Source organism: Dromaius novaehollandiae, chromosome 25 (assembly GCF_036370855.1).
Source record: "Dromaius novaehollandiae isolate bDroNov1 chromosome 25, bDroNov1.hap1, whole genome shotgun sequence".
NCBI classification, from domain to species: domain Eukaryota; kingdom Metazoa; phylum Chordata; class Aves; order Casuariiformes; family Dromaiidae; genus Dromaius; species Dromaius novaehollandiae.
This window is the reverse complement of record NC_088122.1, coordinates 5,303,085-5,326,529: the sequence shown is the minus strand read 5'-3', so window position 1 is coordinate 5,326,529 and position 23,445 is coordinate 5,303,085. Positions and strand designations below refer to the sequence as shown.

The 23,445-nt window shown below is 59.9% G+C and overlaps 2 protein-coding genes and 1 long non-coding RNA gene across 4 annotated transcripts in view; 2 read left to right on the top strand and 1 right to left on the bottom strand.

Annotated features, from left to right (window-relative positions):
• Positions 1-328: 328 nt before the first annotated feature.
• MKNK2 (MAPK interacting serine/threonine kinase 2) lies at positions 329-9,187 on the top strand. 2 transcript variants are annotated; one of them, XM_064497230.1, is made up of 14 exons: positions 329-465; positions 549-731; positions 2,161-2,242; positions 2,347-2,448; positions 2,526-2,623; positions 3,253-3,332; positions 3,532-3,605; positions 3,719-3,823; positions 4,017-4,072; positions 4,159-4,254; positions 5,187-5,381; positions 5,803-5,967; positions 6,065-6,108; positions 6,210-9,187. In XM_064497230.1, exons 2-14 carry the CDS (start codon positions 684-686, stop codon positions 6,472-6,474), a joined length of 1,410 nt encoding a protein of 469 aa, XP_064353300.1. In that variant the 5' UTR covers positions 329-465; positions 549-683; the 3' UTR covers positions 6,475-9,187. The 2 variants fall into 2 exon arrangements, with proteins under 2 accessions (XP_064353300.1, XP_064353299.1); XM_064497229.1 differs by having other exon boundaries at positions 2,158-2,242.
• A 2,595-nt stretch (positions 9,188-11,782) lies between these two features.
• On the bottom strand, positions 11,783-14,751 carry LOC135323598 (uncharacterized). Its single transcript, XR_010385065.1, has 2 exons — positions 14,617-14,751; positions 11,783-13,412 (listed from the first exon to the last, which is right to left on the bottom strand). It is a non-coding gene; the product is annotated as an uncharacterized LOC135323598 (long non-coding RNA).
• Positions 14,652-23,445, top strand: part of BTBD2 (BTB domain containing 2) — a 25,618-nt gene continuing 16,824 nt past the window's right edge. The window contains exons 1-2 of the mRNA XM_064497228.1: positions 14,652-15,238; positions 22,063-22,182. Of these exons, the coding sequence (XP_064353298.1) occupies positions 14,652-15,238; positions 22,063-22,182 (707 nt within the window). The remainder of the gene's footprint in view (positions 15,239-22,062; positions 22,183-23,445) is intronic.

The window sequence follows — 23,445 nt, the reverse complement described above, 5'->3', positions numbered from 1 at the left end:
GGGGGGAGCCGGGGGGGGCGTCGCCACCCCCGGGTGCAGCGGGGGGGTCCCCGGGGGGTGTCGCCGTCCCCGAGTGCAATGCGGGGGGGGGGCCGGGGGGGTGTCCCCGCCTCCCGGTGCAATGCGGGGGGGTCCCCGGGGGGGGTCGCCGCCCCCGGGTGCAATGCAGGGGGGTGCGGGGGGGGTGTCGCCGCCTCCCGGTGCAGCGCGGGGGGGTCGCGGGCTGCCGCACGGCGGGGGAGGGGGGGCTGTGCGGCCCCCCCCGCCCCGGAGCGGCGGCGGCGGGGGGCGGAGCGGCGGCTCGGGGCGGAGCGGGCGGCGGGGCCGGGGCGGGCCGGGGCGCCGCTATAAAGCGCGGCGGGGCGGCGGCGCCCCGTCCCCTCCCGGCGGCGGAGCGGAGCGGAGCGGAGCGGAACGGGCGGCGCTGCGGCACCATCGGCGGCGGCGGCGCTGCGGGGCCGCGCGGTGAGCGGGGGCGCGGGGGGGGCCCCCCCCCAGCCCGCCCCTCCCGCCGGCGGCGCCGCGCTGACCCGCTGCTCTGCCCGCAGGTCTGCAGCCAGCGCCCGGACCGGCTCCAGCTCTGCTCCCCCCTCCCCGCCTCCCTCCCTTCCTCCCCCCCCCCCAATTCGGCTTTCATTCGCACCCCCCCCCCCGCAATTTTCCACCAGCAACCCCGCAGCAAAATGGTGCAGAAGAAATCCGAAATCCAAGGTTTCCACCGCTCCTTCAAGGTAAAGGCGCGCTGGCGTCCGGCGGGCGATGCTGCGCCCCCCCCCCCCCCCCCCCCCCCCGGCCTGCGCCCGCCGCAGGTGATGCTCGGCCAGGCCCGGGATGCAGCCAGGGCCCCGGCGGCGGAGCGGGGCGCCGGCTTGGCGTGGCCGGAGGAGGCCGCGGCGGGGCCTGCAGCGGGCCAGGCCGGCCGTATCCTGCGCCCCGCCGCCTCGCATCACCTGCCCGCGAGCGCCCGGGCTCCCTCCTTTGTGCGGCGCCGCTCGCGCTCCCCCGCGAGCTCCCCGCAGGAAGGAAGCGCCCGTCGCCCTGCTGCTGGCACCCAACCGAGGGACCGATCCTGCCCCCCTGCCTGCACGGGAGCCGCTGTCAAGGGCGCTGCCCCCGGGGGGGGGATGTCGGCGCCTCCGGCTGCAAAACCCCAGGGCAAAGGAGCCGGGCGAAGGCGGCGATGCTGCGGCGCGGCTGGGATGCTCGGCTGCACCCGAGCCGCCGGCGGCCACCGGCCTGCAGGACCGGGCCCCCGCCGCCCTTTCCCTGCAGCAGCAGCAGCTCCCGCCCCGCCGAGCCGGTTTGCGCCGAGCGGCCGAATCCTGGCGGCGAGCGCGGGGGCGGGTCGCCCCGCTCGGGCCCCGCGTCGGTGTCGCGCCGCTGGCGCCCGCCCAAGGGCCCCACCAGGCCCCGTCAATCCCGGGGCCCCGTTGCGCAAGCGGCGAGCGCCGGGGCCGGATCCTGCGGGGCCGCCGAGGGGGCGGCGCGGGGGGCCTCGTCCTGCGGCGAGCGGGGCCGAATCCGCCCTCCCGGATTTGGGGCCGGGGGGGGCATGGGGACCCCCACGTCCTCCCACCCGCTCCGGGACCCGCGGCGGTTGTCCGGGAGCCGCGGCAGGAGCAAACAGGCGCTTTCCGGCTGTCGCCGGCCGCGGCGGCTCTGCACTCGCTGGCCCCGGGGCTCGGCCGCTCGCCGGGACGCGAGCTGGGCTGGCCTCCTTCCCGGCCGCGGCCCGCAGCGATCCGCCTCCGCCCCGACGCCTTTCGTAACCCCGCCGAGCCCGGGGCCAGCTCGCCTCCGCCCCCCGCGCGTTGGGGGTGCTGGGGGCACCCGTCCCGCCGCTCCCGGGGAGGCTTCGGGGTGGGCGCGGGGGTAAAGCCCGGCCGCGTCCTGCTCCGAAGGAGCTCAGGTCCCTGGGGGCTTTTGTTTCCCTCCATGGAGGTTGGATATCGGTGGAAATTTGGGGTTGGCTTGGCGCTGCCGCCGCCCCTCGTGCTGCTCTAGGGCTGCCAGAGTGTTGCCCCCACGGAGGGGCGCGTTCAGAGCCTTCCTCCTCCTCCTCTTCCTCCGCCTCGGCTTGACGGGACGGGGCGGTCGGGGCCGGGCCGCGGTGCTCGGCCCGGTGGCCGCCATCTCACCGCCCTCCTCGCCGCCCAGCAGGGCCAAAACCCCTTCGATGTGGAGTTCGACCGCTCCGACCGCCTGGAGTCCGTCTTCAACTTCGAGTGCCCAGCCCGGCCCGGTGAGTGCGGGGGCGAGGGGCGGCGTGCGGGCGGGGGGGGGACGAGGGGCCACGCCGCGGCGGCGGTGTCCCCCGGCGAGCCTCACGCCGCCGCCGTGCCGCAGACATGCCGGCGAGCCAACCCATCGACATCCCCGACGCCAAGAAACGGAACAAGAAGAAGAAGCGCTGCAGAGCCACCGACAGCTTCTCGGGCCGCTTCGAAGGTGAGCGCGGGGCCGGGCGGCGGTGGCGGCGGCGGGGGCCTCCCCGCCCGAGGCTGACGCCGCCCCGGCTCCCCCAGATGTTTACCAGCTGCAGGAGGAGGTGCTCGGCGAAGGCGCTCACGCCCGCGTCCAGGCCTGCGTTAACCTCATCACCAACAAGGAGTACGCCGTGAAGGTGAGCGACTGGTGCTGCCGCCTGCCTCGGTTTCCCCTGCCGCCGCTCGGGCCCTTGGGGCTTTTCCCGCCCCCCCCCCCCCCCCCTCGGCTGTTGCGGGTCTCTGGGGGCTGCTCTGGCTCTTGCTGGCGGCCTGGAACCGAGGGGGGGCCAACGCACCCCTCCCGGCAGCCCCGGCGTCGCGGCTCGCGGGTGAAATTCTGCTGGATTTCGGGGCGTCGAGCTGGGGAACAGCATCCCGGTCGCTGCAGCGAGCAACGTGCACCGGGAGCCTTGAATCCCCCCTGTTGTCCCGCTGGGGTTTTGGGGTGTCACTGGGGAAACTGAGGCAGTGGGGGGGGCCGCTGGCTGAAGCTGCACGGCCGAGCACCCGCGTGCTGGCGGGGGCCCCAGCTCAGCGCCGCAGGAGCCCCCCCCGGCGCGGGCCCCGCTGCTCAGTGCCGCTGGCGGGGAGGGGAATGGCCTCTCTGGCAGCCTTAACCCCTTCGGGTGACGGCTCGCCCTGGCCTGGCCTCTCACTGTCCCCTCCAGGTCCCCGGCACGTCGTTGGGGGGTGGCTGCTGCCAGGCCTGTCCCCCCCCCCCCCAAAACTGCTCCTAAGCCTCCCCCCGTCTCCTTTTGCATTTCAGATCATCGAGAAGCGCCTGGGCCACATCCGGAGCAGGGTCTTCCGCGAGGTGGAGATGTTGTACCAGTGCCAAGGACACAGGTGCGGGGCCGCGCTGAGGCCGGGCGCCACCTCGGGACACGGGTGGGCTCCACCCCGCTGCGCTCCTGGGGGCCGGCGCTCCCCTTGGCCTTGCCGAGCGTCCCGGGGCTGCTCTAAATCCCGTTTCTTCCCCCCTCCCCGACAAGGGGAGCCCGCTCGCGGCGGCGGGGGCCGCTGCTGACGCCGGGTGTCCTCGCAGGAACGTCCTGGAGCTGATCGAGTTCTTCGAGGAGGAGGATCGCTTCTACCTGGTGTTCGAGAAGATGCGGGGAGGTGAGCGCGCCGCAGGACTAGCCGCCGTTCCCGGAAAAAAAAAAATTAGGCAAAACCCCCCAAATCCCCCCAAACGGGAGCGGCGGGTGCCATCTCCTCTCGCCCGGCCCCAGGCTCCATCCTGACGCACATCCATCGGAGGCGCCACTTCAACGAGCTCGAGGCCAGCGTGGTGGTGCGGGATATCGCCAGCGCCCTCCACTTTTTGCACAACAAAGGTGAGCCGGGAGCCCCCCCATCCTCCTCCTCCTCTTCCTCCTCCTCGTGATGCCGAGCCGCGTCCCCTCGCTTGGCCCGGCCGGTGCTTCGGCCCTTCCCCGCGGAGCTGCGTGGCTGCCCCGACCCCTCGAGCCGTCGCCGAGGGGGTTTTTGCCTTGATTTGTTTTATTTTAATATTTTTCCTCCCGCCAGGAATAGCGCACAGAGATTTAAAACCGGAAAATATCCTCTGCGAGAGCCCCGACCAGGTGAGCGGCCGGCGGGCGCCTCGGTGCCGCGGGTCCCGGCTGCCGTGGCCGGGGGTGACGGGCGGCCGCCGCTCTGCCACCCCCAGGTTTCCCCGGTGAAGATCTGTGATTTCGACCTGGGAAGCGGCATCAAGCTCAACGGCGACTGCTCGCCCATCTCCACCCCGGAGCTGCTCACCCCGGTGAGTGCCCGCGCCCGAAACCGGGGACGGGGGGGACCCCAGGGCCCTTATCGGCACGGCGCAGGCCCCGCCGGGCCTCACCGCGGCGGGGGGGTCCGGCCTCGGCTCATGTGCGGCCGGAGGCTGACGCAACGCCGGGCACGTCGCGCCGGGGCACGTGACGGCACCGGGGAGCTGCGCAGCGTCCCCAAAACACCCCAGCACGCTGCCTTCCCCCCATCCTGCCTCCCCCCCCGTTTGCCCCTCCACCAGCACGAGCTCTGGATGTCATCAGTGTAGGGAGTTCGCAGTTCTCTGCGGGGCCCAGAGGGTTAAAGCTTTGCAGCTCAGAGGCTCTTTTTTTAATTCCTGTGGCATCAGCTGTTCTGCGCTCGCCGCGGCCTCTCGGCGCAGGGCTGATTATCTGTTTGCTGCAGCTTTTTTTTCTTCTCTCCTCCCTTCCCGTCGTCACAAGCCCGTGTGGGCTGACGGGTCACGTGAGCTGGAAAGCCCCAGACGATCCCGGCGAGGGGCGGGAGAGGGGCCGCGGAGACATCTGCGCCTCTCCTTACCTCAGCGCTTAACCCCTCCGGCGCCGGCGGCGGGCGAACAGGCAGAGCCGCATTTTTTTATTATTATTATTTATTTATTTTTTCCCCTGGCAGCTTCTCCCCTCTTGCCAGGCCGGGGCCTTAATTAAGTCCTGGAAGCAGCGCGTCCGCCGGGAGCCGCGGGGCCGGCCGGCGGGGGATCGCGTCCCTCCGAGCCAGCGATCAGCGCTCGCTTTTTTTGGGGGGGAGGGATGGATGTGGTGGCTCCTGCTCGCGGTGACCCTTTTCCCTGATTCCCGGGAGAAACGAGTCTTTGGGGCAGGGGGAAATGGGGAAATCCCGGCTTTGGCGCCGGTTTTGGGAGGAGAGGCTCGAGCTGAGGCGGCCGCCTTCGCCCCGCAGTGCGGCTCCGCCGAGTACATGGCCCCGGAGGTGGTGGAGGCCTTCAACGAGGAGGCGTCCATCTACGACAAGCGCTGCGACCTCTGGAGCCTGGGCGTCATCCTCTACATCATGCTGAGCGGCTACCCGCCCTTCGTGGGCCACTGCGGCTCCGACTGCGGCTGGGACCGCGGCGAGGCCTGCCATACCTGCCAGGTGAGCTGGCCCGGCCCGTGGTGGCGGAGGTGGCCCAGCCCCGTGGAGGTGGCCCGGCCCCATTGGTGGAGGCGGTGGTGGTGGCCTGGCCCCATGGAGGTGGCCCAGCCCTGTGGTGGCAGAGGTGGCGGTGGCCCAGCCCCGTGGAGGTGGCGGTGGCCCGGCCCTGCGGTGGAGGTGGCTGTGGCCTGGCCCTGTGGAAGTGGCCTGGCCCGGTGGTGGTGGCAGTGGCCCCATGGTGGAGGTGGCAGAGGTGGTGGTGGCGGCCTGGCTCCCTGGTGGAGCAGGTGGCCCAACCCTGTGGTGGTGGTGGTGGCGGCCCAACCCTGTGGTGGTGGTGGTGGCCCAGCCCTGTGGTGGTGGCCCGGCCCCGCGGTGGAGGTGGTGGCCCCGCTGACGCCCTGCTGTCCCCCCCTCGCAGAACATGCTCTTTGAGAGCATCCAGGAAGGCAAGTACGAGTTTCCCGACAAGGACTGGGCGCACATCTCCTTCGGAGCCAAAGACCTCATTTCCAAGCTGCTGGTGAGGGACGCCAAGAAGCGGCTCAGCGCCGCCCAGGTCCTGGAGCACCCCTGGGTGCAGGGGGTGAGTGCCCGGCGCCCTGCGGCCCTGCTCCAACTGGCGAAGCTCCTGGTGGGTTGGGGGGGGGACCGGGCGCTAACTTGCCTCCATTTCGTTGCAGTGCGCCCCGGATAACACCCTGCCCACCCCCATCATCCTGCAGAGGTGAGTCCACCCCAGACCCACTGCACTCGCCACATTTTGGGGACGAGGCCAGCGCTGGGCTCTTGCATGTCCCCAACCCCAACCTCGGTGTCCTCCGGCAGGAACAGCAGTGCCAAAGAGCTCACCTCCTTCGCCGCCGAGGCCATCGCCGTCAACCGGCAGCTGACGCGGCGCGACGAGGACGAGGAAGAGGAGGAGGAGGCACCACCCATCATCATCAAAGCTACCTCATGGGCCATGCAGCTCTCTCCCCCCTCCGAGTCCAAGCTGGCCAAGCGGCGGCAGAAGAGCAGCCTGGCCAAGGCGGTGGCCGCCGGCCAGCACCTGGTGGCCCCGCCGCTGGTGCTGGTGGCCGACCAGGCCTGAGCGCTCCCCCGCCGGGCTGTCCCCTCTATTTTTCTTTTCTTTTCTTTTTTTTTTTTTTTTAAAAAAAAAAGGAGAAAAAAATAACAACACTGTTTCTAGCTAGGGACAAGATCAGGACTCTTCCCTGTTGGCTGGTTTCCAAGGTTTTGCTGATCTTGTAAGTCTGGGGGTGGGAGGGTTTGTTTAAGATACATATATATATTTTTTTTCTTAAGGTATTAAATCAAGCGTGAGGTTGCTTCACCCAGAGCACATTCGAGGACAGCCGACAGACGCACGGGTGTTTTGTTTCTCTGCTCTTGGTTTCTCTGACTTTTTTTTTCCCCCCCCCCGCCCCTTTCCCGACACCAAAGGACTCTTTGTACCCGCGGCTGCTCCGACCATTTCGGCTCGTTTCATACTGTGAACAAAAGGCCCGCGGCAGCGTTGGCGGCGGCGGCTCGTCCTCGGCTTCCCCCGCCGGGGCTGCAGGTTTCTCGCTTGTCTCTTTTTTTTTTTTGGGGGGGGGGACGAAACCCAGCCGGGAGGCACCTCTGGGCCGAGGGGAAAAGCCGCTTTTGCCGGTGGGGAAAGCTGGTGCCTGCGAGGGAGCAGGGACCCGCCGAGGCACCGGCCCCCCACTCTTGGCAGCATGTTTCAAAATAAGCTATTCCCCCCCCTCCTTTTTTTTTATTATTATTGGTTTTAAACTAACTGGGCTTTTTTCCAGAGCCGGCACGCAGAAGCGTCTTCCCCGGCGCCCCTGCCCTGCGGGCTGGTGCCGCTGAGCAGCCCCCGGCGGGAGCTTTTTCGGGGAGGGGGGCTCGGAGGGGCGTCCCGAAATTGGGGGACGACTCCAGGGTTTGGGGGCCGTTTGGGCAGCGCTCGGTGCTTTTGGCAAGGGGGCTCGCTGCAGCCTCGAGCGCCCGGCGGGGTCTCCGGGGTGGCAAAGAGCCAGCAAAAAACAGCCAGTTTTGGGGGTGGGGGGGGCAATTATTCTATTTTATTTTTTTTTTGAGCTTTTGGCCAAAGGGGCGACCTGGTGCGGCTTTGGGCTGGCCCCAAGCACACGCACGTGCATGCGTGTCCCCCTCCGGCACCGAACCGCCGAGCTGAGCCCGCCGCCGTCCCCTCCGCCTCCTTTCCCGACCCAAAACTGGCTGCCCCCCCCCCCCCCCCCATTAGCCATCTCCCTTTCCGTGCTCGATGCTTTGAGCTTTATATTTTCGGGAAAGCAACCTCACCCCGTTGCACGCGCGGCTGGAGGGTCGGGGGAGCTGGCTCGCAGCCGGGAAGAGCCTCCCCCCCGGGGGCTTTTCGTCGAAGACAGTCGCCGTCTCAGAATAAAGTTCTCCGTTTTATTTTAAGACTGCTGACAGCAATACTATGCAATATATGTTGTTGGGGGTATCTTTTTTGGTTGTTTTTTTTGTTTCAGGGAGGTGTGAGTTAGCGCGGGAGGCGATGAGCTCGGGCGCCCGCGGGGAAGGACCGGCGATTTTTGGCCCCTTCCCGGCTCCCCCCCAAAAACGCCCTGCGCTCATGATCCCCCCCCCCTTCCTCCGGGTGCCCCTGACTGCTCAGCGTGGGGAGGGGGGGCCTGGGGGGGGGCACCCTGGAGAGGCCTCTTAAAAGGCAGGAGAAAAGGAAAAAAAAAATAATCCACCTTGATTGTACGTTGTTACTTTTTAGAGCTTATTTTGTTTTATCGGTTGTAGATAATTCCTCGTTGTCTTATATTAAGAAATACTTGAATGATGTACAGTACGCGATGCCTTGAGCTGGTGTTGTGAGAGCTGTTAACGCTGCACGCCGCAGCCTTTTTTTCTTTTTTTTCCTCTTTTTTTTTTTTTTTTTGGTTTTTAATCGTGGGAAGGGGATGGCGGGGGAGCGTCTCCGAACTTTTCCTCCCCCCTTCACCCCGGGCTTTTTATATACCCTTGCGAAAGGCTCACGTGGTCCTTAGTGTTCGAGCCCCAGCCTCAACCCGAAACACCACCGGAGCATTTTCGGCTTGGCTTAACCAGACCTTTTTTTTCTTCGGCTCGGTGACTGGGTTTGCAAGGACACCGGGGCCGAGGGCGGCTCGGCCGCTGTCGCCTCTCCCGGGGCTGGTTTCCCGACGGATGCTCCCCCCGACCCGCTCGGCAGCGCCTGGCTGCACCCTTCCTCGCCCACCTTTCCCCTACCCCAAAAAGCATCTGTCCTGGAAACCACCTTAAATCCCTGTTTCCCTTTTTTTCCCCTTTTTTCTTTTTCTTTTTTTTTGTTGTTGTTGTCTTAAGCTGGAAACTTTAAGTGTTTTGGCTCCCCATCATCCCTCCTTCGGCCGACTAACTTAGAACTGGTTAGAAATTTTTACTGTGAAGCTAACTTTTGTTGTTGTTTTTTTTTTTTTTAATCAATACGGGAGAAACTTTTCTCCGCTTTACAACCGATGAAGACTGCCAAAGCTGGTTCGGCGAGAGGCACGTTACCGCGCGCTGCTGGTTCGTACGACGGCAGCCTCCGGTCGGGGCGGGGGGGCTGGCTTGGAAAATAAAAACGAAAACAAACAAACAAAAAAATTTAAAAAGGAAAAAAAGAACACACAAAAAACAAGCACTTTACTGTATGTACCAGGTGAACTGATACAGCTGAATTGAAGTTTTCCTTTATAACAATTGTTGATGCCAGAATTTTGTATTCTGTTTTGTAAGAATTTAATAAAAATGCGTTGAGACCTACGTGAGAAGGGGGATTCGTGTGTCTGCTTTGCGCCGGTTTTCCCTAATTTCCAAATTGGGAGGATTTGGGGGCTGATTTACCCGGCATGTACACTGGGACCCTACAGGAATGATGCTGTGGCATCGCTTTTCCCAAGAGACCGTGGCAGGAGGGAGATACCAGGCACGAATTGCCTTGGACAGGTTGAGCCTAACTTATTTAAGCCCAGCTCTGTTCCCAAATGCAACTCTGGATATTTGCGGGCTGGGCCCGAGGGCGTTGGAGCCGCAGCAAAGGCTGTTTCGGACCGGTCCAGCGGGTCCCGGGTCCGCGAGGCGGAAGCGTGAGCTGGCGGCGGCTCCAGCCCTGACTCACGTCTCCCGGCAGCAGGAGCCTCATGATCATCCCCCCCTGCCTTGGGGAGGGGGAAACAGAGGCAAAAAGCAAATGCATAATAAAAATAAATGACTAAAAAGGTGGTGGGGGTATTGGGGATGTGGGAAGCACCCAGGGTGGAGGAGGAAGCAAGCCGGGGCCAGGCAGGCGGGGAAGGGCTGCAGGAGCCCTGGCTTGCTTTGGTCCCTGGCTAGGGAAGACCTGATTTAATTTATGCAATGAAATTCAATTTTTTAAGCGTGTTCTTGCGCAGGAAGAAGGGTTTCCAGCCCCGGCCCTGCGCTGGAGGAGCTGCGAGCCGCCCTGCTGCACTTGGATGTTGCATCTGGGCTGGGATGCAGGTTGGAGCCGGAGGTGAAGCCCTGGACTCAGATCAGCCCAAAACCCCTCGGCTCTGCTGCATCCCGTGTGCTGGGCAGGTGGGAGCCCGTGTCCTCCCAGGATGGTGTCCCGCCACCCCAAGCAAAGCGATCGCTCCCTCCTGTGCCCAGAGCCCCCGACCCGTTTCTCCTTCCCTGCTTGCAAGTTGTCTCACCCGGGCTTGGGTTTGCAAATCACCTCTCCCAAAACCCTTCATCTCCTGCCCTTTGCCCACGGTCCATCCTGCAAACTATCCTCCCATCGTCACCGGAGCGGTCACCCACGTCCCAGGCTTTGCTGCTGAGGCCCGTTTGGATTTGTTTTTATTATTTTTTTAAGCTCTTTTTGCAATGTTTCTTCCCGTGATCACGCCTCCTTTCCCGCTGCTGCCCCACGTGCTGCGGCCACGGTGGCACTGCCACATCCAGAGCGCATCGCGGGGCCGGTGGTTCAGGGTCTCACCTGCTGGGAGGTTTAACTAAACGCTTATTCCTAAAGCACCCGGTTTGGCGAGGCTCATTTTATCCCTACACTTGCTAACACCGAAGATGCGCCTGTCCCAGCCCTCCTGGGAGTTTGGTTTATTCTTAACACAACCCCTTTCGGAGGCAGGTGCTCAGCCTGAGTGATCTCGCTCCATATTCCTTTGCTCAGGGTATATATTCCACATATTTTTTTGCCTCTATGAGTTAAAGCAATGTCAGGTGTCCTCTGCCATCGAGCTCTCTGGTCGCACTGTTTGCACCACCCTCATCTGCTTGTAGCTTGTCCTCGTGCAACCGAACCCCTTATTTCCACCCCTGTATTTGTCACTAGACTTGACCTGACTCCTCCACCCGGAGCGATTGCTGCGGTCAGGGTTTCTAGCATATTACGATTCCTTATCAAAACCCAGCCAAAAATAGCGCTGCCTTTCACCGAGTGCCCAATTTGTGAAGAAATCTGTTGGTGATCACATCCAGGAATACCCGAGCCTTACCGTTTTGAGGAGCGTTTGTGCTCAGATTTATTGCTGGGATGCTGGAGGCTCCCATGCAGCGCTGGCCTGGTTTGTATTGCTCTGATAACGCTGCGGCGAGCGGTAGCGCTTCGATGCCGGACGCCGTAGCAAACACCTTGCCTCCTCCCACTGAGCTCATTTTATGCTCCCTTGCCAAGGTGACCGTGACCCAAAGGGATTTCTGTGCTATCCATATTATCCCCGTGTTTCTTTACGCTGGGCCTGGTTTTAGCCGCTGGATACCATCGTGGTGTGAATTGTTCTTATTCATCACATGGTGAGTAAGTAGGATCAGGCGGGTGCTGGGGGGGTGTTGACTCCCCTCCTTGCGTGCCGGAGAAGCGGGCACCCTCCCTGCGAGACGCCCTGACCCCTTGGAGACATCGTTTCTTGGGGATGGATTCGCTGGGGTTTGGTAGGGGGGGATAGGGCAGGAGAGCGACTTTGTCCTCCTCCACCTGTGTCCCCCTTCGTAGTGGCTGGGGGGATGTTCACGTGTCTCCCAGCGCAGGGCCAGCCCTCGGCCAGGGCTTTTTCCGACCCTCGCGGAGCCGAAGGGCTGCGGGGACACACCGACCGGTGCCCATTTGCCCTGGGAAAAGCCAACCAGGGTGCAAGAAACCATAGTGTCCAAATCTTCCAGGCCTGCGCTGGGTGCATGCAGCAGTCTTTAGCTCCCTCTAACGTTTAAGGCCCGAATGAGCCTACGAGGACCAAGCCGGACTGGACAGACCGCGCTGGCAGCTGCCAGGTACGTGGATATTTTTGTGAGTGACAGTACAACGCAAAGAAGCACAGAAGCAGCCCATCCAGCAGTGAGGCGCGAGTCTGTGACGTGTTGAGCAAACAGCGTGAAAGACACGAAGATTTAAACAAGCTCATCAGTCTGAGTTTAATGCTCTGTTATTATTAACATAAGAAAGATTTCAAACAAAAAAGCAGTATGTTCCTTTAACGTAAGGCTCTTGCTCATTGCGACGTGCATAGACTATACAGAAGGGACCATTGCGATGGTCAGCGCTGAACTCCAGCATAACTGTGGTTGCAGGAGTTTCCCAGATTAGGTCATTCTAAGAGTAACACAGCTTTAAAAAAAAAAAAACAGTAGAAACCTGCCAGCAGGGTAGATTCCCCCACACCTGTACCTATTCCAGTAGCTGTCCTCCCTCCTAAAATACAGCACAGCCCCCTGAGCTGTTCTTCAACCAGTTAGCAGAACTTATTTCCTTCTCTGTTAGATGCAGGGAGAGGCTGTTCCTCTGCAAAAACATGAGGTTTTTGTACCTCACGTAGTTATGAATTGCAGCCAACCCACCCCTTAACCTTCATTCGGTTAAGCCACCCATTGCACTTCTGGACTTTTTGATGACAAGGAGTGTTTTCCAAACGTTTCATCATTTTTGACCAGGGTCAAAATGGGAGCTCAGGACAAACGCTCTGCTGCAGGGCTACGGGTGAACACGACCATTGCTCTTTGCTGGGGCTCTCAAGTGGCACTTCGGTACCAAAATCCTTCCATGTTGTAACACAGGACTCGAGCATGCATCTATTAACGCTGGAAAGTCTCTCCTAAGGATCCTCTGCCAGACTAAGCCCTTGCTTTGTCTCTACTAAAACCTGTGTATATTTGTTTAACATTACGACATGTAACGCAGCAGGAATATGTATTTGAGAACATGATACAAAACCAGACTGGCAGGTCTTGATCAAAAACAACGGTGTAATAATATCACTGGGATACGCCATGGCAATGGCTGGCTGGATTGATCCGTGAGTCCCGAGCTACACAAGCGTCTCCAGGCCTTGAATCAATATAAATAGCATGTCATGGTTTATTAAAGAAATGATAATGCAAAACCACAGAAAACAGAAAGGGAGGACAATGCGTCTCCTCGCTCAATAGTTACTGAACGTGTTGAACCAAGGACCACGCATTTGCTCGCAAACGCACATGCACGCACCTCTAAGACCCAAACATAGCGCAGGGAGCGGTAACAGAGGAAGGGGAATGTAACTACCCCACGAAGAAGAAATCACCTTTGCTTTAATGGTTCAGTTACTAAGATCACAGCAAGGCAACGGCAGAGCCTCTTAATTAATTTTCCGCCTTTCAGATTCCTCCTGTCCTCCGTGCCGTTTCATACCTTGCACCGGCTGGCGAGGAGATAAATATCTGCTGTTATCTGCGGGCCGGCACGCTTTTTTGCTGAGTTATCTCGCAGGGCAGAGGACGGGAGCGCGGTGACGGCTCGCGGGATCTCCATGGCCACGGTGAGGTGGCAGCAGCACATGGGCAGGTGAGGGATTAGGCCTGCGTGGAGCTGCCTTTCCCCGCACGAAGCTCCCCGTTACGTTCGTTCGTTCGTTCGTTAGCAGGTGGGAACGCTGTGCTCGCGGGGACGCAGGCCTCGTGCATCAGAAGAGGCCGGTCCCTCCGGGCTGATTTTTCCGAGGAATTATGGGCACAAATCACGGGGTCCTCGGGATGCCGGGGTCTCTGCTTTGTAGGAAAAGGTGGTTTGGAAGAGAGTGAAGGTGACCCAGGAGCCCCCCTCGTGTCCCTCTGCCCTCCCCGGCCCCCCCCCCACTGCCCCCCCCACTCCAGATTGCCCCCCCCCCGTACCCCTGCACCCCCTGCCTCCTCCCCAGCCCCCCTCACTTCTCCTCTCGCCTGGGACTGCCCCACACTGGGGCCCAAATCTCCCCCCCGCCCCGGAATGCCCCCCCCCGGCAATGCCTCCCTCCCCATTCACCCTTCATAACCCCCAGAACTGCCCCCTCACTGCATTGCCCCCCCCACCCCCCAAATTACCCCCCTCACAGGATTGCCCCTGCACCCCCCCACCCCTCATACCCCCCCCAACTGCCCCCCTCAGCCCCCACTCCCCAGAATGGCCCCCCGCACCACCAGCCCTCTCAGCGCCACCCCCCACGAACTGCCCCCCAGCCCCCCCGAATGGCCCCCTTCAGCCCCATAACCCCCCTGAATTGCCCCCCTCAAGGATTGCCCCTTGCACCCCCCCAGAACTGCCCCCCTCAAGGACTGCCCCTTGCACCCCCCAGAACTGCCCCCCCAAGGACTGCCCCTTGCACCCCCCAGCCCCCAGAACTGCCCCCCTCAAGGACTGCCCCTTGCACCCCCCAGATCTGCCCCCCCCAGCCCCAGATCTGCCCCCTCAGCCCCAGATCTGCCCCTCCTCTCGCCATTGCCCCCCCTCACCCCCCCAAATCTGCCCCCTCAGCCCCAGATCTGCCCCCCCAGCCCCCAGATCTGCCCCTCTCGGCATTGCCCCCCTCACCCCCCCAGATCTGCCCCCCAGCCCCAGATCTGCCCCCCCAGCCCCCAGAACTGCCCCCCTCAAGGACTGCCCCTTGCACCCCCCAGATCTGCCTCCCCAGCCCCAAATCTGCCCCCCCCGCCTCCAGATCTGCCCCCGCAGCCCCCAGAACTGCCCCTCCTCTCGGCATTGCCCCCCTCACCCCCCCAAATCTGCCCCCTCGGCCCAGAAATGCCCCTCACGGTGCCGCCCCCCCCCTCGCCGGATCCGCCCCGTGCCCCCAGATCCGCCCCCCCCCGCCGCCCCCGGGCCTGCCCCCGGCGCGGCCCCGCCCGCCGCGCTCCCCCGCCCGCCGCCGCCGCCGCCGCCGCCGCCGCCGCCGCCCCTCCCCGCCTCGCCGCCGCCGCCGCCGCCGCTCCCTGCCCTGGCCCGGCCGGCGGCGGCGCCGCTGCTGCCCCATGCGCCGCTGCTGCCCGGCTCTCTGCATCAGCAGCAGCCGCGGCGCCGCCCGCCCCGCCGCCATCGCCCCCCTCCTGCTGCCCGCCGCCGCCGTGTCCCGCCCGCCGCCGCTCCTGGTGCTGCTGCTGCTGCAGCGCCGCCCCGCGCCGCCCGCTCCTGCGCCTCCGCCGCACAAGATGGCGGCCGGTGGGAGCGGCGGGGGCCCCGGGGGCCTCTCCTCCTCCGGCCCGCAGCCGCCGCCGCCGCCGCCGGGCAACGGCGCCGCCGCCGCCTGCACCAACGGCGCCCCCTCCTCGCCGCCCGGCCTCACCTACAACCAGTGCGGGGCCGCCAACCCGGCGGCGGGCGGCGGCGGCGGCGCGGGGGGCCCGGCGGCGGCGGCGGCGGCGGCGGCCGGGGGGGCCGGGGGGGCCGGGGGGGCGGGCGGCCCCGGCGGGGCGCTGCAGCGGGAGCCGGTCTATAACTGGCAGGCGACGAAGCCCACGGTGCAGGAGCGCTTCGCCTTCCTCTTCAACAACGAGGTGCTCAGCGACGTGCACTTCCTGGTGGGCAAGGGCCGCGGCTCGCAGCGCATCCCGGCCCACAGGTGGGCGCCGCGCCGGGGGCCCAGGCGTCCGAGCCGGGGGGGGGGGGGTGAGGTGGGGTGAAGGGGGGGGCCTCCCGCCCGGCGGTGCGTGGAGCGGGTGGGCTGTGGCGGGGCCGCAGGCCTGGGGGCCCAGGCGTCCGAGCCTGGCCGGGGGGGGGGGCAGGATGTGTGTGGGGGATCCAGGCCTGGGGACCTGGATGTCCAAGCCTGGCTGGGGGGGGGGGGGGGGGGTGGAGGTTGTTGGGGTGCCCCAGGCCTGGGGGCCCAGGTGTCCGAGCCTGGCTGGAGGGCGGGGGGGCAGGATGTGGAGAGGGACCCAGGCCTGGGACCCAGGTGTCTGAGCGTGGCGGGGGGGAGGAGGTGGGGGGTACAGGCTGTCGGGGTGCCCCAGGCCTGAGGGCCCAGGTGTCCGAGCCTGGCTCAGGGGGGTACAAAGCTTTTGGGGAGGGTGCAGGCCTGGGGGCCCAGGCGTCCGAGCCTGGCCGGGCGGGGGGGAGGGCAGGATATGGGGGGATGACCCAGGCCTGGGACCCAGGTGTCTGAGCATGGGGGGGGGAGAAGGGGGGGGTACAGGTTGTTGGGGTGCCCTAGGCCTAGGGACCCAGGTGTCCGAGCCTGGTTGGGGGGGGAGGAGGTGGAGGTGGGGGGAGGCAGGCTGTTGGGGTGCCCTGGGCTTGGGGGCCCTGGTGTCCGAGCCTATGGGGGGGGGGGAATATCCTCCTGACACCTCGCCGGGTGCTGTGGGGTGCCCTAGGGAGGCCCGGCCAGCCGTGGGGTGGTGGGTGCCCTCCATACCTCATGGGCCCGGCTGGGTGCTGGGGGGAGCACAGCTTGCGGGGGGGGGGACGGAGGCGGCCGGGCCCCCCACTGCCGGGCAGGGATGGGGAATTGCTGTGGCTCCCCGGCGCCTTGTGCCTCTGGCCACCGCTGGGGTTTGGCAGGCGTTGGGCTTCTGCCTCGCTCTCCCCTCCCGAATGCAAAAATAGGGATCAGGTAACTTCGCTCCGTGTTTTCTCTGTTGTCGGGAGCCGCTAACCGGAGGATGCGCGCCGCCGCGGTAACGCGATAGCCGGGCCCGTCCGCTCCGCCAAATCCCGGCTGCCGGCGCCTCGGAGCTCGCTCCAGCGGGGATGGATGGAGCGGGGATCGCCGGGCCTGCGGCACACAGGGATCCGGAGCCCTGCCTTAGTTCTTCACGTGGTCCCGGCAGCGTGGACGTGCTCGGGGGTGACTCTGCTTTTTGGGTTGGTTGGCTATCAAATCCCTGCAAACCCTCGGTTTCTGGCTTCCCGCGGCGTAGCGTTTCCCCCGCAGGGTAGGTGCGACCGAGGTGTGCCGGCGAGCGGCCAGCAGAAGCGCGGCGGCAAAAAAACAACCGTATTTCCCTCGGCAGCAATCCTTGTTTTCATGGGTGGTGGAGGAGAGGAGGAATATTCTCCGAGATCATTTGGTCCTCGTTGAAAGAAACAGGGATCAGTGTGCGCGTTGGGGCGGAAGGGAAAGAGTGATGATTCGAGAAAGCAAATTTTGTGGTGGAATGGTGGAAATTGGGGTTTAAAAATAATCATTAGTGAGTCTTTGCTGAAGGCCTGTATTTTTTTGGCGGGGGGGGGGGGGTGGGTAATTGCACCAGTGCTATAACACAAAACCCGCGCTTCTAAAAGCGTCCTGAGAATGACACCTGAACGCGCACTGCCTGCTCCGGGTTAATGTTTAAGGCCAAGCTGCCGTTTAGGAATTTGCAGCTCCGAACTGGTTCCCGAAGAGTTGCAAACTGCCTCCACCTGGATAAAACAAAACCGATTTGGTTAGCCGAGGTTAGGCTGCTTCTTGGGGCAGCTCCTCTGAGTTGTGACACGGTCGTTTCGCGCTGTTTTGGCGTTAAAGATGCCGGGTTCGGTCTCTTATGATTTGAAGCATCATTAGTGTTTGAGCTCGCTCGCTCCCGTCCTGAGAACGAGGCTTGCTGGGTGGCGAGGGGCAGCGTTCAGCCCAGAAAGAAGTGGGAAATAAATGGAGCTTAAAAAAAGAAAACAGCCCCAAAGTGAAACGCTGCTTAATTGCTCTGAAACCCATCTGGTCCTCTGGATGTTGAAGACAGAACAGTGTGTGTCACGCTGTGACATCCCGGTTACGGATGATATAGATTTCAGTGAAACTTGCCGTTGCGATGTTACATTTGGGATATCCTGATGATTCATGAAGTACTGCGGTTATTTTGGAAGCAGAGGGCTTAAAATAAATCCACCCAGACCCCTTCTGTGCGCAGTTCTCCCACAGCAGCCTGACAGCAGCAGATATTTTGTGCTGGAATTGAGGTGCAAAGCAACCGTGGGTTTAATTTGAGAGGCGCTGTATTGCTTCCGCCTGTTTGCCAGGGCGGATTGATGTTCATGCTTTGCTACTAGGAGTCTGAAATCCTGCCCAATTAACAGGTCAGTATTTCTGCAGTCTGATCTTATTGCATTAATTTTCAGGCCAGGTATAAAGAGTGGCGACTAGGAGAATATCCTATATAGGGGTCTTGACCAGCGGCTGGTAGCACCTTGAGAAGCGGTCTACAAGATCTTATTAACGAGCCCAGCACTTGTGGTATTTGATGTGGTTGTGTGGGGCGTGGGAAATCGTCGAGTTTGGCAGTAACCTGGTTAGCGCAAAGAACCTGAGAGCTGCGGTCCCGCAGGAGCTGGATGCGAGCGCGCGGCTCCTCTCGCCTGGGGTGCCTCCGGGAAAGAGCGGAGCAGGGATGGCGTATCTGCAGCTTCAAGGCGTTAAGTGACACACGGTCTGGCTGATCGCATGTTATCCAGGTGATGTTATCCAGGCACGGTGGTGACACGGGAGCGTTTTCTGAGAGAATGGCATAGTCAGCCCTATATTAAGGTGTGTTTAAGAGAGTTTGGCAAGTTCATCAGTTCATATGAAGCCATAGACGTAGAGACAGACATCAGATATGTCACGTAGCAACTAAGAGCAAACTTTCATTTCGTCTGTGAGCGCTATTTGGAGAGGAATAGTAAAAGTGGCTGGACAAAAGGTTTGTATTGCCAAGCATCTGGAAAGCATCCACAGCCCTAAGAAGATCAGACATTGCCCATCTTCAGGAGGCTCCAAAGCCTGCAGAAACGGCTCACGTGCCCCCGACCGAGCTTGATCTTCATGCCGTTAGCTCGTTCCCTCTGGCTGCTGAATCAGCCATGAAGGAGGAGACCAGCCCTGTGTTTTTGGTGTCAAGGCTAACGAACACCAGATCGAGCAGGCTCTCAAGAAGCTGCATGATATTAATGTGGCCACGCTCGATGTATTGATTCGGCCCAACAGTAAGATGGAAGTTGTTCAGTGTTTTTGCGTGTGTCTCTCTGTCTTTCCAGACTGATGTTGTGCTTGATGCAGCCAGTGAGATTAGCATCGTCTCAACCTCATCTACCCGGAGCTGCGTAGATGAGATAAACTTATTAATCAGACAAAAAACATGGCCCAAAATGGAAGTAAAGAAATGGGGCAAGCATGTGGCAATGCACCCCTGAATGTATTCCAGCCCCTAAGATTTGCAGCTTGGGGACTGAGAAGGTTTTTGGCTCTCTTCTGAGCTGGTCCTGTCTTTTCCTGGATGCGTGCGAACTTGCAGCGCCTGCGGTGTCGCGTGGCGGGCTGTCCACTCGCTCGACTCCGGGAGCTGCGTGTGTGCGAGCAGCTCCTCCTCCATGGGCTTTTGGGACCTGCCTTCTCCTGGTTCCACCTGGTGTCTCTGGGAGGAGGAGGAGGAGGAGGAGGAGGCGAGCGAAGGAGCCTCCTTCATTAGCTTCTCGTCACCTGCGGTTTCACAGAGCTCCAGCACGTCACGTGTTGCTCTGCGCCAGCTCGTTGGAAACATGGATATTTTAAGATTTTTCTGCAGCAGAGTGGATGGAGCAGGGAGGTGGTACGCAGTGACGGGACAGTCAGGGTTTTCGAGCGGTTTATTTTGTTACTGGTGTTAACATAGTGCCTAGAAACGGAGCAGGACTGTTGGGTGTACATGCTCACCTAGGTGATGGGGGAGATGCCCAGGTGAACAGGGAAGCAATGTGAACCTGGTGGGTAAGAAGCTATAAATAACGTAATAAAAGACCAACTTTCTTGTAGGCTTCCAGAAGCTTAATGAGCGCCTGCAGGATCAACTTTGGATCCTAGGACAAATCAAATTATTAACCTCATCTGCGGTCCTGTGACTCTTCTGTTGCCGAGAGTCAGAGTTTACTTTTATTCTCGCACGTGCGGAGGGAGCGAAGAGAATCGGCTCTCCCTTCCTTAGTCCTTTAACTGGGCTTGTTGAAGGAGTTCATTTTGTTTTGGCCACCCCGCTGCTTGAAAATAGCCCTTGCTCCTTGAATTCTTCCTCTGGCAAAGGTGGGTTGCTCCGGTGGGTGCATTTCCCCCTGGAGAAGCAGGGGCTCGTGCTGGGCAGCGTTTCTCGGGGTCGGGAGGCTCGCTGCCCGCTGCTCCTACCTGTTGCAGGCTCTCAGGGTTTTCCGTAGCTCTGCTTTGAAGGTGCATCAGCTTCAAAGCTTGTTTCGGATAAACCATGCAAAAAGGAAAAAAGTCCAAGCTTCTCTCACTCTGCCAGTTTGGCTTCGTAGCCTTGTTTTTCTCTTCTGAAATGAAAGCCCTCTTCTCGATTTGCTGTCCGCAGGCTGGCACGCTTGGGGAAAACTGGCAGACTATGTAGCGCACAAGGTGAAGTAGATTATCCGACATACTGACAATAGGACTCCAACTTTTGCAGTCCCATGCGCGTTTCTAGGACCTCCTGGGATCCTTTTCGGGTTCAGCAATTGGGGAAAAACAATAAAAATCAGGCTGATTTATTCCTTATTCTGGAAGCAGAAATTTGAGAGCTGATTTTTAAACGAATATCCTTTTCAAATCACTTCCGAAGGTCCTCCCCTTGCTGAGGGTGATTGTTGCACTGGCTATGAGTTTGAAAAAATTTAAGAGTGCAATTAATTTGTGCTAATTTTAGTAGCACATAGTGCCTGCGACTCTTTTGCCAGCATCCCCGCTTTTGCGCGAGGAAGGATTTTTGTTTCATCCAGCGATTCTAGTGTCGTGAGCGGGGTTTTCTTTTATTTGTTCTTGCAATTTCTCTCCGGAGTTGGTTGATAGAAATACGCGTGTGCGCCCTTTTCTTTTTTAAACCGCTGTGGTATGTTCCTAGCTCTCTTAACCGATCAGAAACAATGAGAAACAGTTCGTCAGCCAAATAGTCGGTCGTGGCAGACGAGCCCGGCACATCGATGACGCTTTGCTCTATTGTGTCGGTAGAAGGCCCCCTCTGTACGGGAGGAGAGGGAAAGTGGGAATATACGTATTTTAATGGGAAAGTTAAGTTTCCGTAGGTAGATATTCCCTCTGAATTCAACCCTACTGCAGTAAAAGCTAACTGAAGCTTTCCCGTAGCGATAGACTCTTCCGCAGAGTCGGAGGACGCGAGCTTTCTCTCTCGTGCTGCTTGTCACGTATGGTTTTCTGCCCGCAGTTCTTGATGCTTCTCTCCATCCGAGCGTGCTTCAGCCTGCTGCAGCGGCGGCCCCGGCGTTTTCCAGCTCTTCCCTTCTCGTAACTGGTCAGAGAAGCGGCCGCAGCGATCGCTCCTGCGGGCTCGTCTGCCCCATTCCCCCGCGCCCCTCGGTCGAGCGGAAACGTGGCCGCGGTGGCCTCTGCTCTGTGTAGCCTCCAGGAGCTGTTTGACTGGGGCCAGCAGCAAAAATGCTTTCATGGGAAAAGCTCCTCGCTGAATTTTCCAGCCGGGAGGACTCTCAAACCGGCTTTTCTAAGGTGCAAGGCAGCTACAGCAGCTAGATGCGCAGGCCCGTCGCAGCGCAGATCTGTCTCCTCCTAAAATAGGAGTTGGTGTTTATCAGTGAGAGCAATCGTCTTGTTTGCATGGGAACGCTGGAAGATTATTTTCAGCCTCAAAGCTAGTTTGAGGGAATTCTTGCTTCCTATTTCTTCGGGGCTGATAACGTCTCTTTCTCTGTTAATTACTGTTTAAACTCAGAGCGGTGCACAGAGGCTTTGCGAGCCCCTAAAGATGCTAGTTTGCTTCCAGCAAAGCTTCACCCACCTTCTCGGCGAAGCAGGGAGCAGGTTTTGCATGAAGCAAGCAGACGGCGGTGTGAATCGCAAGGCAGCGTGTGCCCGGCCTGGGCTGGTGCAGCCCCCGCAGCCGGGGGTGTGGGAGATGCTCGTGTCCCCGGCTCCAGGGCGATGCTGCTGGCGTTCAAGCAGCCGGCGTGGTTCGAGTCCTCGCTCCGCGGTAATCGCGGGTTTCTCCCGGAGTGTGTGCTGTTTAGGAGAGGGGCAGGAGGATGGGAAATGCATAACGATGAGTTTTCTGTAGGTATTTTCTGCGTTTGACTGTGAGGGTTTGGGCCAAGACTTGGGCTCTATAGGTTGGTAGAGCTCCAGTTCTTCAACTGTTTTGTATCTTAGTTTCTCAACCTGGTAAAGAGGCACAGGCTCACGTGAGGACTTTGTAAAGCAGCTACAGATGTTCTGTTCCACGGTGCACAAAATCGATCTTTGGGGAACCGTAATTATGTTGTATACGGGGATAGGGCTTCAGACCGAAGTTGTTGGCAGCTTTGGAAATTCACAGTAAATAAAAGGAAAGCTCAGCACTCCCTCCTGTTGCAAAACGTTTTTGCTTTAACCCTAGGGACGATATGTTTTCCCTGAGGGTGGCCTTGGTAACAGGACCTAGACTGTTTTTTTTTTTTTTTTGAAGTGAATATAGGTTAACATAAGGTTTTTTTTCTTTTTTCTTTTTTTTTTAACGTTAGGTTTGTGTTGGCTGTGGGAAGTGCAGTCTTCGATGCAATGTTCAATGGTGGAATGGCCACAACTTCGACGGAGATTGAGCTGCCTGATGTGGAGCCTGCTGCCTTCCTAGCTTTGCTGAAGTAAGTGTCTTTTCACGTACAGCCTAACGGGAATGAGCAGATTTATTGTAGACAGGGATATTTTCAGTGAAAGCAGTGAACCATTTTGTGAAGTGGAGATCATTAAGTTTCTAAACAAAATGCCTCTTTGTTGATCCGTTCAAGCTCATTTAAATGCTAGTGTTAAATTCCTCTTTTCCTGGGTGAACGTCTTGTACATCTATTGCACAAAATTATCTGACTCACTCCATGTCTTGGTTTAGCAATAGTTAAATGAACGTGCTGTCCTGCTGATACTTTCCAGTATGGACAAAACTAAACTGTATGTTTTTATTTTGTAAATGTGTTATATGCTTATTTGTTATACAGTTACACCATGCAAATGCAGCACTAGGGAGGTGTTCTGATTAGCAATTGGGATAAGTTGGCACGCTGGCTGTTGTAGTTAAATTGGTGCTCAACTCTTTAGACAGAGCCCCATAAATTCTCTTTCATGAAGTGGTTTGATTTGATCCCAACGCTCTTTAGAAGAAATGGGGGAAAAGTAATCGTCTTAATGCTCTATAAATTACAAATACTTGGAGCTCATTTAGATTATGGGCATGTGAACAAGTTATTGCGGGTAAGCAAGGGTGTGAAATGGGTGTCAGCTATTCTGCATGATGCCTTGTTCATGTTTTATTCCTCTTTCATGGAGCCATTTTTGAATTTACCTCGGAATAAGAGTGCGCACCGTGGTGACTAGCAGGCAGTAGTCACTGTGCTGTAAGTCTGCGTGCCGGGGGAGGGAGGAGGAAGGGGCTGTAACATCCTATTGACCGATTTCTTTAAGCTCGGCTGGTGCCATATAACATCCAGCAGCAATCCTGAATGTGCGCTGAAGAGTCATTGTCCTGTTTCAATAGGATTCCTGTACCCTACTTCCAGGGGTTTCCAGTCTCTTGCTCTTGACACGTTCCCCGCTCGCTTTGTATCGGGACCGGTGCCTATATATAGCTTTGGCACACTTTTAGCTTTACCTTCAAAAAGTGCTTCGGTCATGACAGTGCTATCTTAAAAGATTGAAAAATTGATCTTTCCTAGAATGAGAGGCCAGAAATAACAGGGAGCCCCTTACCCCCTCCCCTTTGGCTCATTTTAAATCGGACACCAGCACGTGGGGAAAATATGACTTTATCAGCCAGTTAGATCTCACTGGAGTCTGGAGTTAGCATCTGTCTTTAAGACTTGGTCATGTTAAAATAGTGAATTAGAGGCAAAATCGGGTTGTTTCCTCAATTTCAG